This window comes from Ranitomeya variabilis, chromosome 3, assembly GCF_051348905.1.
Source record: "Ranitomeya variabilis isolate aRanVar5 chromosome 3, aRanVar5.hap1, whole genome shotgun sequence".
Taxonomy (NCBI): domain Eukaryota; kingdom Metazoa; phylum Chordata; class Amphibia; order Anura; family Dendrobatidae; genus Ranitomeya; species Ranitomeya variabilis.
The window spans coordinates 112,774,852-112,793,022 of NC_135234.1; the positions used below are offsets into that span (position 1 = coordinate 112,774,852).

At 42.5% G+C, this 18,171-nt stretch overlaps 1 protein-coding gene across 5 annotated transcripts in view; it reads right to left on the bottom strand.

Moving 5' to 3' along the window:
* Positions 1-18,171, bottom strand: part of STX1A (syntaxin 1A) — a 210,105-nt gene that overhangs the window by 3,392 nt on the left and 188,542 nt on the right. Inside the window, exons 6-11 of one of the 5 annotated variants that reach the window (XR_013223732.1) lie at positions 17,485-17,593; positions 7,799-7,872; positions 4,928-5,065; positions 4,655-4,733; positions 2,564-2,614; positions 1,890-2,000 (exon numbers count right to left, since the gene is read on the bottom strand). Coding sequence is in view for 1 of the 5 variants with exons in the window: in XM_077294526.1 (XP_077150641.1) it covers positions 1,890-2,000; positions 4,928-5,065; positions 7,799-7,872; positions 17,485-17,593 (432 nt within the window). In the remaining 4 variants the exon portion in view is untranslated. Of the gene's footprint in view, positions 1-1,889; positions 2,615-4,654; positions 4,734-4,927; positions 5,066-7,798; positions 7,873-17,484; positions 17,594-18,171 lie in introns of all 5 variants that reach the window. The other 4 variants (XR_013223734.1, XR_013223731.1, XR_013223733.1 and 1 more) reach the window with 4 other exon arrangements.

Here is an 18,171-nt window from a genome sequence, read left to right on the forward strand (position 1 = left end):
ATAGGAGGAGATGACATGCAGGTATATACTATATACAGGGGAGATGACACACAGCAGGTATATACTATATACAGGGGAGATGACATACAGGTATATACTATATACAGGAGATGACATACAGGTGTATACTATATATAAGGGAGATGACAAACATGTATATACTGAGGTGAAAATGAGAGGTGTAAGGTGAAAATGAAAAGGTGTGAGTGCAAAATGAGAGGAGTGAGGGAAAATAGTGGAGTGATCGGAAAATGACAGATGTGAGGTCGAAATGACAAGTGTTAGGGGGGAATGAGAGGAGTGAGGGGGAAAATAAGAGGTGTGAGGGGGAAAATGAGAGGTGTGAGGGAGAAAATGAGAGATGTGAGGGGGAAAATGAAAGATGTGATGGGGAAAATGAAAGATGTGATGGGGAAAATGAGAGGCGTGATGGGAAAATAAGAGAAGTGAGGTGCTATAACTAACCACAGATATTTACTATGCCCAGGCAACGCCGGGCTCTTCAGCTAGCTTAGATTTACAATCTCCATGCTTTTCTCATGGTCAACTTTATGTGGCCTGTTCAAGAGTTGGAACAGCCAAAAATCTGTTTGTCTTTGCACCTGAAGGAAAAACTAAGAATGTCGTTTATCAAAAGGCTCTCGAATAAGTAGTAGAAGATTACTTCACATTACTTGGCCAATTTAGTTAAATCTGTGTGGAATATCTCTGGTGTTGAAATATATGTTGTAAAATGCTTCTATTACCTTAGTTTTTGCCTTTTAATAATTACATTTCTATCTATTTGTTTTGTGGTTTTTTTGTGCAGAATAAATTTTTGTTAACACATTCTATTTTGCTAACAGCAGTTATTACCCCGGGCGAAGCCGGGTAGTACAGCTAGTCCTACATAAAGCCTAACTTGTATCATTTTACAGTCACATGAATGATTAAGTTGAGCTAAACATGAGCATAAGAGTATTTATATCTGTCTTCCCTGGCGTTATTTACAGGTAATCTGCCAGTAGGTTTTTGCTATGTAATCTGAGGACAGCATGAGCTGGGGCCGATACACAGATTTCAGGGATGTGTCACTTATGGAGCTGTGTGATGTTGCTTCCATACAATGAAGGCTTTAGCACTAGGAGAAAATCACTGCCTGGACTACAGCTCATGTGAACACTGGTCCAACCACGACCCCTTCTCTGATAAGTAGCTCACTCACTGAGTTTGAATTGATATGTAAATGAGGCTGAAAGACTATGGTAGATCTGAAGCCTTTTTGTCATTTCAGCTCTGTTCTCCACCCAGTGCCATCTCCTGCTTGACTGATCACCTCTATGCTGTGTAACTACAGGCAAAGGAGCCACCAGTCAACAAGAGGAGGTGGCGCTGTGTGGGGAATAGAGCTGAAGTGACGGAGACTTCAGATCTTCAAATAGCTCTTCAGCCTCATTTACATATCAAAGGCTGATATCTCAGTAATGGAGGAACAGACTGGCCATGTAGAAGTATTGCTAGACTTGTCTTTGAAAATAAAAATAATTTTGGGTGTGAAATCCTGCTGACCGATTCTCTTTAAATGTAAACCGACTTTCCCATCAAACACGATGGAATCTGTCACAGATGTGAATACAGTCTAGTGTAGAGGTAGAATATTATTAAGTTGCTAGCAGTCTGCATGTTGATATTTGATGAGATGACAAAATACTCTTTTCTAAGCAGAAGTAACATTAGAGACACAGCGTGGGAACTGGTCACTTTCATGGGTCAAAGATATATCTCAGGATGTCAGCAGGTCATAGCCAAGACACAAGTACAAGCAAGGCTGTAGATGATGGGTGATGTGTATGCCAAGGAGGGTGCCACTGCCTCTCCGTGATAGGTAACTAAACTGAGTAACCACTTACCCTTCTGGCTTTACTCTGGTACTTGACGGCTTTTTTGGTGTCAGACACGGCTCTTTCCACATAATCCACAGAATGCTCCACATTATACTCTATGCGGTCAATCATCTCTCCCTGATGGTGTGTACAAAGAAGGGGGCAGGGAAAAGGAGAAACAGAAGAGGCCAAAAAGAAGGAGCCAGAGAAGTTCGGAAGACATCAAGAAAGAGAAAGTAACACAGAAAAGTTGGAGAAGTACAAAAAAGCGACATACAAGATCAGACACATGCAAGTGGTCATAGCCATGGCAGAGAGGAAGCATGCATTATTAGTTAGGACAAGAATGACATTTATATCGAAGACGTGGTTTACAGAGAACAAGGCAAGGACCGACCATGGAGGAAGTAGAAGATTTAAAGCCCAAACCAGTAAGAAAAGTGGAGACAAATAAAAAGGTTCCCCCAAACATTCAAGTGAGCAGAAGAGATGGATATGAAAGGCACGATGCAGAACAGAAGTGGCAACGTTCAGAATACACGGGAGACATGTCCAGGACAACAGGAATAGAAGTAGACCACAGTAAGAAGAGAGAGAAGGTAGAAAGTGATACAGGAAGAGTGAGCAAGGGACAACAGAAGAGGGCCAGAAAAAGAGTTACTTAATAATTTGCTGTTACATCTTCATCACTTGCATGTTACCTGTTCTTCTGTGGGTGACTCTCAGCCCCACTTGCGCTGATCAGCTTTAACCTGTATCAAGGTAACAATATGTGTGAGATTTCCTATCCAATAGAACAATTATACCCAAGTACAAAAATATGGAACAGGCACACAACGACATGTAAAGTGTAAGAAAAGCTGCACTCAGAAGCACCATCCTGTACAGTACGGCCATTACATATGTAATACTGATCTCGTATATGGCCAATTTCAACCTTTACTTGTATATTAAGCAGCCATCAATTCCCTAGTATAGACTTTTCACTGAAATCTCTTTACTTTTCACAGTAAAGTCCGTGTGCCTCATATCAAATGTGCCTCAAATTCAAGTATTTCAATAATTAAAAATTATTTATTAATAAGGTTTTACATGTTTGCAATTTTGTGATCCAAATACACACAAGTGTTGGGAATGTCCCACATCTAAAGCTGTTACAGGGCTCACGTATGGCGGAGTCTTTAAACTGTCTGACTTTTTTTTCCAATGTTATTCTATGGGGCCGTGAACACATCAGACTTTTTCCTCGGACCGAGCTGGTCAGGGGAAAAATATTGTAACACACCAGAGTTTAATCTCAAAATCAGAACGCAAGAGGGTCCATGAGTCTGTGGAAATCATCGGACTGCACTCGGATGACAGAGTGACTGAGTGCAGTCTGATTTCCACGGATTGACAGTTGTTGTAAATATCAGACAATGGTCGTATGAAGGTTGGGGGATTACATTACATGACACTACATAGAATAAATGGGTGATTTTTTATGCAATAGGTGTTACAGTTATCTAGCTCTCTGCATGGGACACTAGTACCTAACCACACAGAACAGATTTTTAGTATGTAATGGTGATGTATTTGGTGGAAAGAAATTAGAAAAGTTGCTCCACAATCAGGATACCTTGATAATACACTATATATATATATATATATATATATATATATATATATATATATATATATATATATATATATATATATACATATATATATATATATATATATATATATATATATACACTCACTGGCCACTTTATTAGGTACACCTGTCCAACTTCTTGTTAACACTTAATTTCTAATCAGCCAATCACATGGCGGCAACTCAGTGCATTTAGGCATGTAGACATGGTCAAGACAATCTCCTGCAGTTCAAACCGAGCATCAGTATGGGGAAGAAAGGTGATTTGAGTGCCTTTGAACGTGGCATGGTTGTTGGTGCCAGAAGGGCTGGTCTGAGTATTTCAGAAACTGCTGATCTACTGGGATTTTCACGCACAACCATCTCTAGGGTTTACAGAGAATGGCCCGAAAAAGAAAAAAAATCCAGTGAGCGGCAGTTCTGTGGGCGGAAATGCCTTGTTGATGCCAGAGGTCAGAGGAGAATGGGCAGACTGGTTCGAGCTGATAGAAAGGTAACAGTGACTCAAATCGCCACCCGTTACAACCAAGGTAGGCCTAAGAGCATCTCTGAACGCACAGTGCGTCGAACTTTGAGGCAGATGGGCTACAGCAGCAGAAGACCACACTGGGTACCACTCCTTTCAGCTAAGAACAGGAAACTGAGGCTACAATTTGCACAAGCTCATCGAAATTGGACAGTAGAAGATTGGAAAAACGTTGCTTGGTCTGATGAGTCTCGATTTCTGCTGCGACATTCGGATGGTAGGGTCAGAATTTGGCGTAAACAACATGAAAGCATGGATCCATCCTGCCTTGTATGGAGCATCTTTGGGATGTGCAGCCGACAAATCTGCGGCAACTGTGTGATGCCATCATGTCAATATGGACCAAAATCTCTGAGGAATGCTTCCAGCACCTTGTTGAATCTATGCCACGAAGAACTGAGGCAGTTCTGAAGGCAAAAGGGGGTCCAACCCGTTACTAGCATGGTGTACCTAATAAAGTGGCCGGTGAGTGTATATATATATATATAGTTTTTATTTTTTTTTGGGGGGGGGGAGGTGTTAGCATGCAAACAATAGACACTATCCACCGCCAGGTAATCGCAGAGCTGAAAGCACATGGCCACAAAACATACACTGACAAAACACGACATGGACACGGTTGGCACCTACCAGCTGAGATCTCATCCCACACGCAGCATGGGAAGTAAAGACAGGAGGGAGGGTGAGAAACCCAATGCCCAAGTGCAAACTGTTGACCAGAGCACCTCCATTTTAATATATATTCTTAATAAATGCAATACAATTCCTATATCATATTATGGTAAAGGAAAAATACGGGGAGGTTTATTAGTATACTTCAGCATATGTTTTATTTTTACAGGTAAAGTGTCCGCCCCCCTTCACTATGATACGGATTAAAAATGGACGTGAGGTTTTACACACCTGGCTCTCTACAAGCATTGCCATGTCCATAAACATGTCATGTAGCTCTCGAATGCTGTTCTCCAGCTTTATAATTTCACTGTGCCGAGTCTCAATCTCATTCAGAGCTTGCTTCGTAATGTTGGAGTCCATGATGATCTGCAAGACAAGCACGAACAAGCCAGATTGGATATCTAGTTATTTTTTATGACCCCCATGATGGGGTTGAAGAAGTACATAAGCTCTAAATTGGGCATGGTGGCCATAAGTAGTCAAAAGCTGGCACCAATGGGTTGAGGTAGTGTTTTAGAGATGGTAATAATGCACAGTGTAGCTTGAAGTGACCTCAATTTTTTTTTCTTCCTAATATTGTATAGATTCCCCTTAGAAGGCAAACACAGCGGTCACCAATCAGCTCCACCAAACCTCTGACATTATTGTGTGGTATCTGGCACAAAGACGTTATCTTATCAGTAGATTCTGCAAGCCCTGAGTTTTGAGGTGGGCTTCCTTAGCCCGCACTTGTTTTTTTAAGCACATCCTACGAACCATTCTGAATAATTTTTGAACTGTGGCAGGGCACTTAATCCTTCTGAAAAAGGCTACCGCCATCAGGGAATACCATTGCCATTAGTGTACTTGATCTGAATAATATTTCAGTAGACGATATGTGTCAACGTAACATCTGCATTAATGTCAGGATCCATGTTTTCCCAGTAGAACATTGATCACTATCATACTACCTCCACTGGCTACCCATAGAGCATCCTGGTGCTATTTCTTCCCCAGGTAAGTAGTGTACATGAATCTGGTCGTCCATGTGATGTAAAAGAAAATGTCATTCATCAAACCAGGCAAACTTCTTTACGTAGTTCAGTTGTAATGCTCACATGGCCATTTTTGTTGCTTTCACATCAGTCAGCCTTGAGTGTACATGACCATGTCGCAGGTTCACCGATGGTATGTCTTACTAGATACTAAGCGCTGCATACCGGGAACACCAAACAAGACCTGCCAATATGGAGATGTTCTAACCCAGTCTTTTAGCCATCACTGTTTGGCCAAAAAATCACTCAGGTCCTTGTGCTAATTTTTCTACTTTCCGGTATCAGCTTTCAGAACAGACCATTAATCTGATGCCTTGCATATTCCACCCCTAACAGGTGTCATTGCCATGAGAAAATCATCATTCACAACTGTCTGATCGATAAAGCAAGTACTGAAGCATTCTAAAATAAGGTCTCCATCTTTAAAGGACAGTGGTAAGTCCAACAGGATGTGAGGAGCTTGTTTTGTGAAAATTGAGGACTTTGTGCAGAGACATGGCAATGTTCGGGTTAATAATGGATAGATGCCTACAAATAATAAACCAGTAAAGTTACGATGCTGTAACAAATTAGGTTTGGGCAATTAGGTATTTAGCGCATAGCAAAAAGAACCTAGTGTCAGAGGCTTAGAAGGGGCCACCACTTAGCGTATTTCAACCATTCTGATGGGCAAATTGTCTCTTCTACTTCAAATCTCTATATGTTTACAAGAGAGACCTAACCAATGAGAAGGTTTGGTGGCGTGACCATGGTGTAAAGAGAAGTGTACATCGGTCAGTATTCCTCGCTATCCCACACCTTAGTGCATAGTCCTTATTGCTGCCTCCCCTGCCAATTAGTCTAAAGTTAAACTTTTGCTATCTCCCCATAACCTCAGGGAACAATTCCTTAAGGGGTATTCACACTGCAAGATAATCATGAATGTGCGATGTTAAAAATGTTTGTTTCACAGTTATCTTGCTCTGTAAACAGGCTGCCAATCACCCGTTTTTTGCCATGCAAAAAACCATCATTCTCGGTGGTGCATAGTCCTCTGTAAACAGGACTCATACTGCCGATAACTATGGCAGCGATGCATGTTGAGTGATCTAGTATAGATCTGCGTCTGCAAGCATGCATTCTAACAAAAGCCAAGGCGTAAAACTTTACCGATTAGCGGTCAGCGGTCGTATTGTGCTGCTGGGCCGGTCTATGTAGACGAACCCTTAGTGTGTAGCCTGCGATTTTCTTCGTACTTGAATAGGATTTGGATAATTATGATACATCATTAAGAGTACAATGCAAAGATCCTGAATATACATTTACTTAGAAGAGTGAGAATAGATGTATCCCACACCAAGGCAATATATATCTGCCTGCACTCCCCCACTCAAGTGATATTATACAAGTGTAACTTTATATCCACAACTCATTTCTAATTAACTTGGAGAACTATAACACCATATTTGTCTAAAGGCGGTTGTTCACTACAGTGGTTTTTCGGTCTACGAATAAAAGGTTGCAGTGACCCTATGTGACTGCAGTCTGCTGTGCTGCATAGTGGCAGTGTGCGATGCACACATTGTCACGATTCCCCTGTATTTCCACTGTGAATGGCACTGACATGACCATACATATGCGATTTGCATAGTTGCGGTCACATGCCCACTAATCTCATTCTCTCAATAGAATGAGACAACTCACAATTCGGCATTCTCCAGACTGTCGCTGTTAGATCAGAAATCCATAATATTGATGAACTATCCTTATAACCCATTCAATGTCTACATCTGGCCACCACCATAGCTGATAACAGCTGAGCGATGGTGGTGCCACGTGTAGGACGCCCACGAATCTGAAACTTATGACATATCCCAAGGAAACTCATCAGTATAAAAGTAGAGGACAACATTTAAATGGTCCTAGAGTCCAAGGACGGGGATTAAATGTCCTGATCTTTAGCATTAAAGTAATGGTAAAATTAGTATATGTGTTACATATAGATGAAGGGTGGTCCTCAATAGTTTCCCAAAGAACCTCAGTAACCACCAATTAGGCTTCGTAATCCAAATAAGAGGACTCATACCCCTGATGAGAAGATGGCTGGGTTTCCACTTTCCAACATGTCCTCCAGCTCTTCACTTGTTGTGGTTCTTCCAGCTGAGTGGGCACAAAAAACATAAGTATATTGTGTTTACATCGTTCGTGAATAAATGCTTTAGACTTGATAAACTGCAAAATGTACAAATCACAGGATACCGTGATCGGCTTTGCCACAAATTCAGAAAACATCTGCTGTGATCTTGTCCATGAGTTCGAGAAAATGTCATAGCAAAAGTGGCTCCACTGACATAACGAGCTTAGAGGGACTCTGTCCGCACAGGATGACTGTTCAAGCTAAAGGTACCATCACACTCAGCAACTTTGCAAAGAGAACGACAACAATCCGTGACGTTGCAGCGTCCTGGATAGCGATCTCGTTGTGTTTGACACGCAGCAGCGATCTGGATCCCGCTGTGCCATCGCTGGTCGGAGCTAGAAGTCCAGAACTTTATTTCGTCGCCAGGTCATGTTTGACATCAAAAGCAACGACGCCAGCAACGAGCATAGGGGGCGTCGCAGCGTCTCCTTCTAGCCAGTCGGTACACTCCGGCTGTTTGACATGGAGCTAACAACCAGCGAGAACGAGAAGTGAGTCGCCGTTACGTCACTGGATCGCTCCTGCATCGTTCTGGAGTTGCTGTGTTTGACGTCTCTACAGCAACCTAAACAGCGACGCTCCAGCGATCTAGTTTAGGTCGGTTCGTTGTCTATATCGCCGCAGCGTCGCTGAGTGTGACGGTACCTTAAGTCCTGTTACAATTATTTACATATACCTTCACTCCTGCTTTCTCTATCTCCACCCCTCTTCTTTGATTGCCAGGTCTGGCTTCATGGAGACAGAGAAGGGCAGAGAAAGATGGAAAACCAGCAGGTAGGAAGGTGTGTATAAACGACTGGCTCCACCATGGAGCACCGAGTGCCTGTACTTGGTCTGAACAGTCATTCTGAACTGACAGCCCCTTTAAAGGGAACTTGTCATCAGGATTTACCCCTAGAAGGTATGAGAAGCACTTTTATCAGCCTCTTAATACTCTATTTAATGAAGCTTCTATTGTCCCTAAACACTACATGTAAGCGTTTAAATTCCAGGTTTAATTGTCCCTGCTCTGCCAGCGCTTCTCATAGGTTCCCTTTAATAACAAAATAGAAATAATATACTTAGCGATCTCAGCAATTTATTACAGTTATTAACACATATTGTATACCGATTTCTGCTACATATGACAAATATTTCACTGTACATATAGCAAATAAATCAAATGTGCTTCATCATATAAATTTTAAATATGTTTCAAATAATAATAATAAAAAAAAGTGATCTGGACCACAAGCCACAATGCACAACCAGATGGACGGCCCAGATTGTGGCATGTGTCATCTGTTACAAGTTAGGACATATTCTACCTTCTAACTAACTGCAAGTCTGATACATTTTCTAAGACATATTGTAATGTGCTAATTGACAAAACAATGATATGCAGTTAATTTGAATATATAGAAATATATCAGTTTCTCTGGGTATAATCATGTTATGGATTGGACACCAATATGTAGCCACTATACAGTCAGTGCAGGCCATGGTAGCCCAACATTCCCCTGCTGCCCCTTCTTGACACTATCATTGATGCTACCTGTAGGTGACACCCCGGATTGCTCAGTGCGTTTTCATCGATCACCTGTTAACTGTGGAGGAAACAATTTTGTTTCTAGATGCATTGCCCTCAGGGCTGTATTTGCCACTAGGCACTTGAGGGCACGTGCCTAGGACGGGACGATGCGGGGGGGGCAGCACCTGAGCAAGTTTTTTTTTTTTTTTATTTATTTAAGTCCTGGGTCACCTCCCGACCGAGCCATGCATACAGGAGGGGGGAATATGAGCCATGCATACAGGGGGGAATATGAGCCATGCATACAGGGGGGGGGATATGGGCCATGCATACAGGAGGGGGGGAATATGAGCCATGCATACAGGAGGGGGGGAATATGAGCCATGCATACAGGGGGGGGGGAATATGAGCCATGCATACAGGGGGGGGGGGAATATGAGCCATGCATACCGGGAGGGGGAATATGAGCCATGCATGCAGGAGGGGGGATATGATCCATGCATACAGGATGGGGGGGAGATGAGCCATACATACAAGATGGGAGGGGGGCATTATACAGTATTGAGCATCATGTGGGGTCATTATATAGTATGGAGCATCATGTTTGGCCATTATACAGTATTGAGCATCATGTGTGGTCACTATACAGTATTGAGCATCATGTGTGGCCATTATACAGTATTGAGCATCATGTGGGGCCATTATACTGTATTGAGCATCATGTGTGGTCATTATACAGTATGGAGAATCATGTGTGGCCATTATACAGTATGGAGCATCATGTGTGGCCATTATACAGTATTGAACATCATGTGTGGCCATTATACAGTATGGAGCATCATGTGTGGCCATTATACAGTATTGAGCATCATGTGTGGTCATTATACAGTATGGAGAATCATGTGTGGCCATTATACAGTATGGAGCATCATGTGTGGCCATTATACAGTATTGAACATCATGTGTGGCCATTATACAGTATTGAACATCATGTGTGGCCATTATACAGTATTTTTTATAATTATTGTATATGAAACAGTGTGATCAGCAGTGCTAAATGGGTGTGGTTGGGACGTGGATATGGGTGTGACTAGTTGTGAAATGGGTGTGGTCAGAGGCGTGGCCTAAAATTTGCCGCGGCGCACTACGTGTGCCGCAAACTTTCTACCTCTTTCCTTTCTTCCAAAGTTGGGAGGTATGGTACCGCATTTGCCAGATCACGGCAAGTGCCGCAAATCCCATAGGAAATGAATGAGGCCAAACGCAGTGTTGCTGTAAGTGATCCGTTACGCGGCAGATGCAGAAAAACTGCCCGATCTGCTGCAAAAGGCGACTTTCACATCAGCGATTCTTGCCAAAGTCACTGCCGATAGTATCATACTCACCAAAGGGGGAGGCAGCACTAAAAGTGCCTAGGGCAGCAGAAACTCTAAATACAGCCCTGATTGCCCTTATATAACAGTGAAGCTGTTTCTACTGCCACATTTTTTAATCTCAAAAATTAATTAAAGCATACTTATCATAATGACATTCTAGAAGTTTTGATCTGTGGCGGTTTGGATGCTGAGGCCACCACAGATCATTAAAACGAAGGGGCAGAAGCATTCAGCTAAGTGCACTGTTCCTTCATTTTCATTGTCCCTTTCTGGAGAGTTGGGGGAGGGAGATATAGATTTCGTAAAGACAATAGATGCTATGCGGAGTGCTTCTTCTGCTTTGTTTCAGATGTAATTTTGGGTCTTAACATTCAGACCCCCACTGATCAAAACTTTTCTATAAAATGAGAGGTATCCTCTAAGTTGGTATCATTACTTATGGTTATATTACTGATACAGTCGGTTGCTTCCTAATTGAAAATGAGGCTTGAGTGCTCTAGGAATGGCAAAAGCACTTCCCAAGCTTCCGCAGCTCTGTTCCACTCCCTGCCCCACTTTCCTCTGCTTGACTGACTCTAGTCAAGCCAGTGAGGCTGCATGGGCAACATATCTGGGAGGCAAAGGCTGTGTTAGCGCCTTGACACGGCCAGAGCACTTAAGCCTTAGAAATATATTAATTAAAACTGGTTTTTTTCAGTCAGTGAGCACCAGATTGAATCAGTAAAGGTTTGGATGATATTATGTTTCAGAGAGCAAAATGAACATGAACAGTTCAGGGGGCTGGATCACACTGACAGGTTCCTTATAAAAGTCTGCCAGTTGATGCATTAACTGTATATGCAACCATCTCTGGAACAGGTATAAGTAGGAAAACCTGCGATCACATATGACATTATTCATATTTTAGGAATTAGGAGGCTGTTGGTAAGCCATAAAGACCAGTCTATACATGACACCGGGATGCAAGAACACTTGTTCGACACTTTTCATTTCCAGTGAAAACAGAGGGCACAAAAAGTAATAATTCTTAAGTAGCAAGTCCAATTAAACTTTGTGCAGTCCAGACATGTCTACTTGAAAATTAACATGAAGTCTTACACTTCCATTCAGACATCATCTATCGACACCCATATGATTGCCAAAACCAGGACATGTTGTTTCCCCTATTTCCAACATAGAAATCAACTAATCAACAGATGCCAAGCCAGTTATTGCCTACAGGGTGATGTACCTATTAGTCCTCGGACTCCATGCTGTTCTCATGTATTAGCAGCAGGACACTTATTTCCAATATAAATAACAGGCTAGTCCCGCAAATCACAGAACAACCTCTGGCAGAACTCAAGGGCATATCCAACCCCAAGAGATATTCCTTCATCTCCTTTTCTTCCTGCCTATGTCATTCTCTGAACGGACTTTCACAATAAATGAGCTGTGGCCGAGATGATGTCTCCTTCATGATAATGATCAAATATCTCCAGAGTCACATGACCTCCTAGAACCCTAAACTGTGCTGAACCTCTCACCATCCATAGCTACTGGAGTGGACAGAAATCATCAGGGATAATTGTAATCTACTGGCTATTTATGTACTCTTCTACATACACATCAAAAATTAAAAAGATTTTTTGATGATTTATAAAAAAAATAGATACAGCAAGGCATGGATTACAATAATATATCATAGAATCATAGAATGTTAGAGTTGGAAGGGACCCCCAGGGTCATCATGTCCAACCCCCTGCTCAATGCAGGATTCACTAAATCATCTCAGACAGATGTCTGTTCAGCCTCTGTTTCAAGACTTCCGTTGAAGGAGAACTCACCACCTCTTGTGGCAGCCTAGTCCACTCATTGATCACCCTTACTGTCAAAACGTTTTTTCTGATATATCTAGTCTGTATCTCTTCCCTTTCAGTTTTATTCCATTGCTTCTAATGTTTCCATGGGCAAATGAGATTAAAGATGATCCCTCTACACTGTGACAGCCCTTCAGATATTTGTAGACAGCTATTAAGTCTCCTCTCAGTCTTCTTTACTGCAAGCTAAACATTTCCAGATCCTTTAACTGTTCCTCGTAGGATATAGTTTGCAGTCCACTCACCTTCCTGGTCGCTCTTCTCTGAACTTGCTCCAGTTTTTTTATGTCTTTTTAAAAATGTGATGCCCAGAACTGGCACAGTATCCCAGATAAGGTCTGACCAAGGAGCAGTAGAGGGGGATAATTACTTCATGTGATCTAGACTCTATGCTTCTCTTAATACATCCTAGAACTATGTTTGCCTTTTTTGCTGCTGCATCACACTGTTAACTCATGTGTAGTCTGTGACCTTATTAGCATACCCAAGTCTTTTTCATGCGTGCTTTTGCATAGTTATATTCCTCCCATTCTGTAGATGTCATTTTCATGTCAGTTGATATATAACCCATCTCTTCAACCTATCACTAACAACTGGTGTTTTCCCCTCAAGCTTTAAACATGCCTCAATCACACCTATCCTCAAAAAGCCCTCTCTTGGCCCATCCTCTGTATCTAGCTATCGCCCTATATCACTTCTCCCCTATGCCTCAAAACTACTGGAACACCACGTCCATTCTAAACTGTCCTCCCATCTCTCTTCTTGCTCCCTCTTCGACTGCTTACAGTCTGGCTTCCGGTCACACAACTCCACTGAAACTGCCCTAACTACGGTCACCAATGACCTATTAACTGCCAAGAGCAAGCGACACTACTCTATCCTCCTCCTCCTGGACCTGTCCTCTGCCTTTGACACAGTGGACCATTCCCTTTTACTACAGACCCTCTCATCCTTTGGCATCACAGACTTGGCCCTATCCTGGATCTCATCATACCTAACAGACCGGACATTCAGCGTCTATCACTCACACACCACCTCCTCACCTCGCCCCCTATCTGTCGGAGTCCCGCAAGGTTCAGTCCTAGGGCCCCTGCTCTTCTCCATTTACACCTTTGGCCTGGGACAGCTCATAGAATCTCACGGCTTTCAGTATCATCTCTATGCCGGAGACACACAGATCTACATCTCTGGACCAGATATCACCACCCTACTAACCAGAATCCCTCAATGTCTGTCCGCTATTTCATCCTTCTCCGCTAGATTTCTGAAACTTAATATGGACAAAACAGAATTCATCATCTTTCCCCATCTCACGCGACCCCCCCCCCAACGAACCTATCCATTACAGTAAACAGCTGCCCACTCTCCCCAGTCCCACAAGCTCGCTGCCTCGGGGTAATCCTTGACACTGATCTCTCCTTCAAACCACATATCCAAGCCCTTTCCACTTCCTGCCGCCTTCATCTAAAAAATATTTCACGGATACGTACATTCCTAAACCAAGAATCTGCAAAAACCCTAGTCCATGCCCTCGTCATCTCTCGCCTTGACTACTGCAACCTCCTGCTCTGTGGTCTCCCCTCGAACACTCTCGCACCCCTCCAATCTATTCTAAACTCTGCTGCCCGACTAATCCACCTGTCCCCCCTCCTATTCCCCGGCCTCTCCCCTCTGTCAATCCCTTCACTGGCTCCCCATTGCCCAGAGACTCTAGTACAAAACCCTAACCATGACATACAAAGCCATCCACAACCTGTCTCCTCCATACATCTGTGACCTCGTCTCCCGGTACTTACCTGCACACAACCTCCGATCCTCACAAGATCTCCTTCTCTACTCTCCTCTTATCTCCTCTTCTCACAATCGCATACAAGATTTCTCTCGAGCATTACCCCTACTTTGGAACTCTCTACCACAACATATCAGACTCTCGCTTACCATCGAAACCTTCAAAAAGAACCTGAAGACCCACCACTTCCGACAAGCCTACAACCTGCAGTAACCACCGATCGACCAAACCGCTGCACAACCAGCTCTACCCTCGCCTACTGTATTCTCACCCATCCCTTGTAGATTGTAAGCCCTCACAGGCAGGGTCCTCTCTCTTCCTGTACCAGTTGTGACTTGTATGGTTTAAGATTATTGTACTTGTTTTTACTATGTATACCCCTCCTCACATGTAAAGAGCTATGGAATAAATGGCGCAATAATAATAAATAATAACTAGCTGAAGAACCCGGCGTTGCCTGGGCATAGTAAATATTTGTGGTTAGTTATAGCACCTCACTTCTCTTATTTTTCCATCACGCCTCTCATTTTCCCCCTCACATCTCTCATTTTCTCCCTTACACCTCTCATTTTCCCCCTCACTCCTCTCATTCCCCCCTAACACTTGTCATTTCGACCTCACATCTGCCATTTTCCGATCACTCCACTATTTTCCCTCACTCCTCATTTTGCACTCACACCTTTTCATTTTCACCGCACACCCCTCATTTTCACCTCACACCTCTAATTTTCCCCTCAGTATATACATGTTTGTCATCTACCTTATATATAGTATACACCTGTATGTCATCTCCTGTATATAATATATACCTGTATGTCATCTCCCCTGTAAATAGTATATACCTGCTGTATGTCATCTCCTCCTGTATATTGTATATACCTATGTGTCATCTCCTCCTGTATATAGTATATACCTGTATGTCATCTCTTCTGTATATACTATATACCTGTGTCATCTGCTCCTGTATATAGTATATACCTGTGACATCTCCTCCTGTATATACTATATACCTGTGTCATCTGCTCCTGTATATAGTATATACCTGTGTCATCTCCTCCTGTATATAGTATGTACCTGTATGTCATCTCCTCCTGTATATAGTATATACCTGTGTGTCATCTGCTCCTGTATATAGTATATACCTGTGTCATCTCCTCCTGTATATAGTATGCACCTGTATGTCATCTCCTCCTGTATATAGTATATACCTGTGTGTCATCTCCTCCTGTATATAGTATATATCTGTGTGTCATCTCCTCCTGTATTAGACCTCGTTCACACGTTATTTGCTCATTATTTTTACCTCAGTATTTGTAAGCTAAATTGGCAGCCTGATAAATCCCCAGCCAACAGTAAGCCCTCCCCCTGGCAGTATATATTAGCTCACACATACACATAATAGACTGGTCATGTGACTGACAGCTGCCGGATTCCTATATGGTACAGTTGTTGCTCTTGTAGTTTGTCTGCTTATTAATCAGATTTTTATTTTTGAAGGATAATACCAGACTTGTGTGTGTTTTAGGGCGAGTTTCATGTGTCAAGTTGTGTGTGTTGAGTTGCGTGTGGCGACATGCATGTAGCGACTTTTAGGAGATGAGTTTTGTGTGGCGACATGCGTGTAGCAACTTTTTGTGTCAAGTTGCATGTGACAGGTTAGTGTAGCAAGTTGTGTGCAGCAAGTTTTGCGCATGGCGAGTTTTGCACGTGGCGAGTTTTATGCGTGGTGCGTTTTGAGTATGCGCAAGTTTTGTGTGAGGCAACTTTTGCATGTGTTGCAACTTTTGTGCATGTGGCAATTTTTCTGCGTGTGCAAGTTTTGCGTGTGGCGAGTTTTCCATGAGGTGAGTTTTGCACGTGTGGCGAGTTTTGCGTGAGCCTAGTTTTGCATGTGGCGAGTTTTGCTCGTGGCAAGTTTTGAGCGGCGATTTTGTGTTTCGACTTTTATGTGGCGAGGTTGGTGCATATGTGGTGAAATGTGTGCTGAGGGTGATATGTGTTCAAGCACGTGGTGGTGTGTGGCGCATTTTGTGTGTGTGTTCATATCCCCGTGTGTGGTGAGTATCCCATATCGGGGCCCCACCTTAGCAACTGTACAGAATATACTCTTTAGCACCATCGCTCTCATTCTCAAGTCCCCCTTGTTCACATCTGGCAGCTGTTAATTTGCCTCCCACACTTTTCCTTTCACTTTTTCCCCATTATGTAGGTAGGGGCAAAATTGTTTCATGAATTGGAACGCGCGGGGTTAAAATTTCGCCTCACAACATAGCCTATGACGCTCACGGGGTCCAGACGTGTGACTGTGCAAAATTTTGTGGCTGTAGCTGCGACGGTGCAGATGCCAATCCCGGACATACACACACACACACATACATACATACACACACATTCAGCTTTATATATTAGATAATAAAATATATATATATATATACACACACACACACACTCCTCTGCAATCACCGACTATTCCAGCTCTGATCTTCTCTGTCAGTCTCTAGCTACTACCTGCACTGATCATATGCCATTCATCATTTATGGAAGGTTGCAGGAAGCAGGCTGTGACACTCACAGACCACCAGAGCAGCGCCGCTGGAGTTGCAGGGGAGTGAATATGTGAGTGTATTTAATCCATTCTCTGCTCTTGCTTTATTTTTCTAACTTACGAAAAAAAACTATTAAAATAAAAATCATCATCATAAAATCACTTTTCGCTCTGTGTTGAAGTGTCTGCTATAAATGGATATAAAGATATTTCTAGTATTTCATAATAGTCCTGAAGCCACTTACTACTAGGGTCTACTGGGAGTTTCAGATGTCAAACCCTCCCATTCATAAACCTGGTATATCCCAGTAATGTGTCATTACCTACTTTCTCTTACAGCAAATGCCCATTTCTTATAATTAGATTTAATGGCAGAATGCACATAAATTCTATTGCATGCCTAGATGTTACCATATTTTATGTTTTAATAAAAACTATCCCTCCATTGATTGAATCCCAAAAATGACAGACAAGCAAAACAACAAGAACTTACTGATTTCCAGTTGTCTCTGGATACGGCCTTTGCATCGTTCGCGGTAATCTGATTGAGTAGCATTGTATTCAGACATCACCTCTACAAATTTACGAGATAATGTTGAGTGCTAAAATCGAGTGAAAAGAAAATATATTTATTCCTGTTTTTTATGGCAACACTGGTGTTTGGTAAGGATGTGCATGTTTAGCATAGAATTGTCTATTCATGACCAAATGTCCAAACATAAGGTTGTTCATGCCTTAGAATGTATGTAGTGGCTACTACCCTATCAGTTTTACCAGCCTACCACAACAATATAGCAATAAATACATTCTTCACTTATCCACTCAATAGGTGATTCATGTGCACTCTGTTAACACAAGTATTGGGACATTACAAATTATATGTACAGGAGCTTTCATAACATGCCAGTCTACATACATCGGCATTAATATGGTGTTGGTCCACACTTTGCTGCTGGAACAGCTTACAGTCTTCCACAAGATTTTGGAGAGAGTCTAGGAATTTTCTCCCACTCATCCAGAAAAGTAGTTATGAGGTCCAACACTGATGATGGATGAAAGGCGGGCACACAATCCCTGTTCTAGTTCACCCCAAAAGTGTTAGAAGGGGTTTAGGTCGGGGCTCTGTGTGGGGCGTCAAGTTCTTCCATAACAAGCTCACCCAATCATGTATTCAAAGATT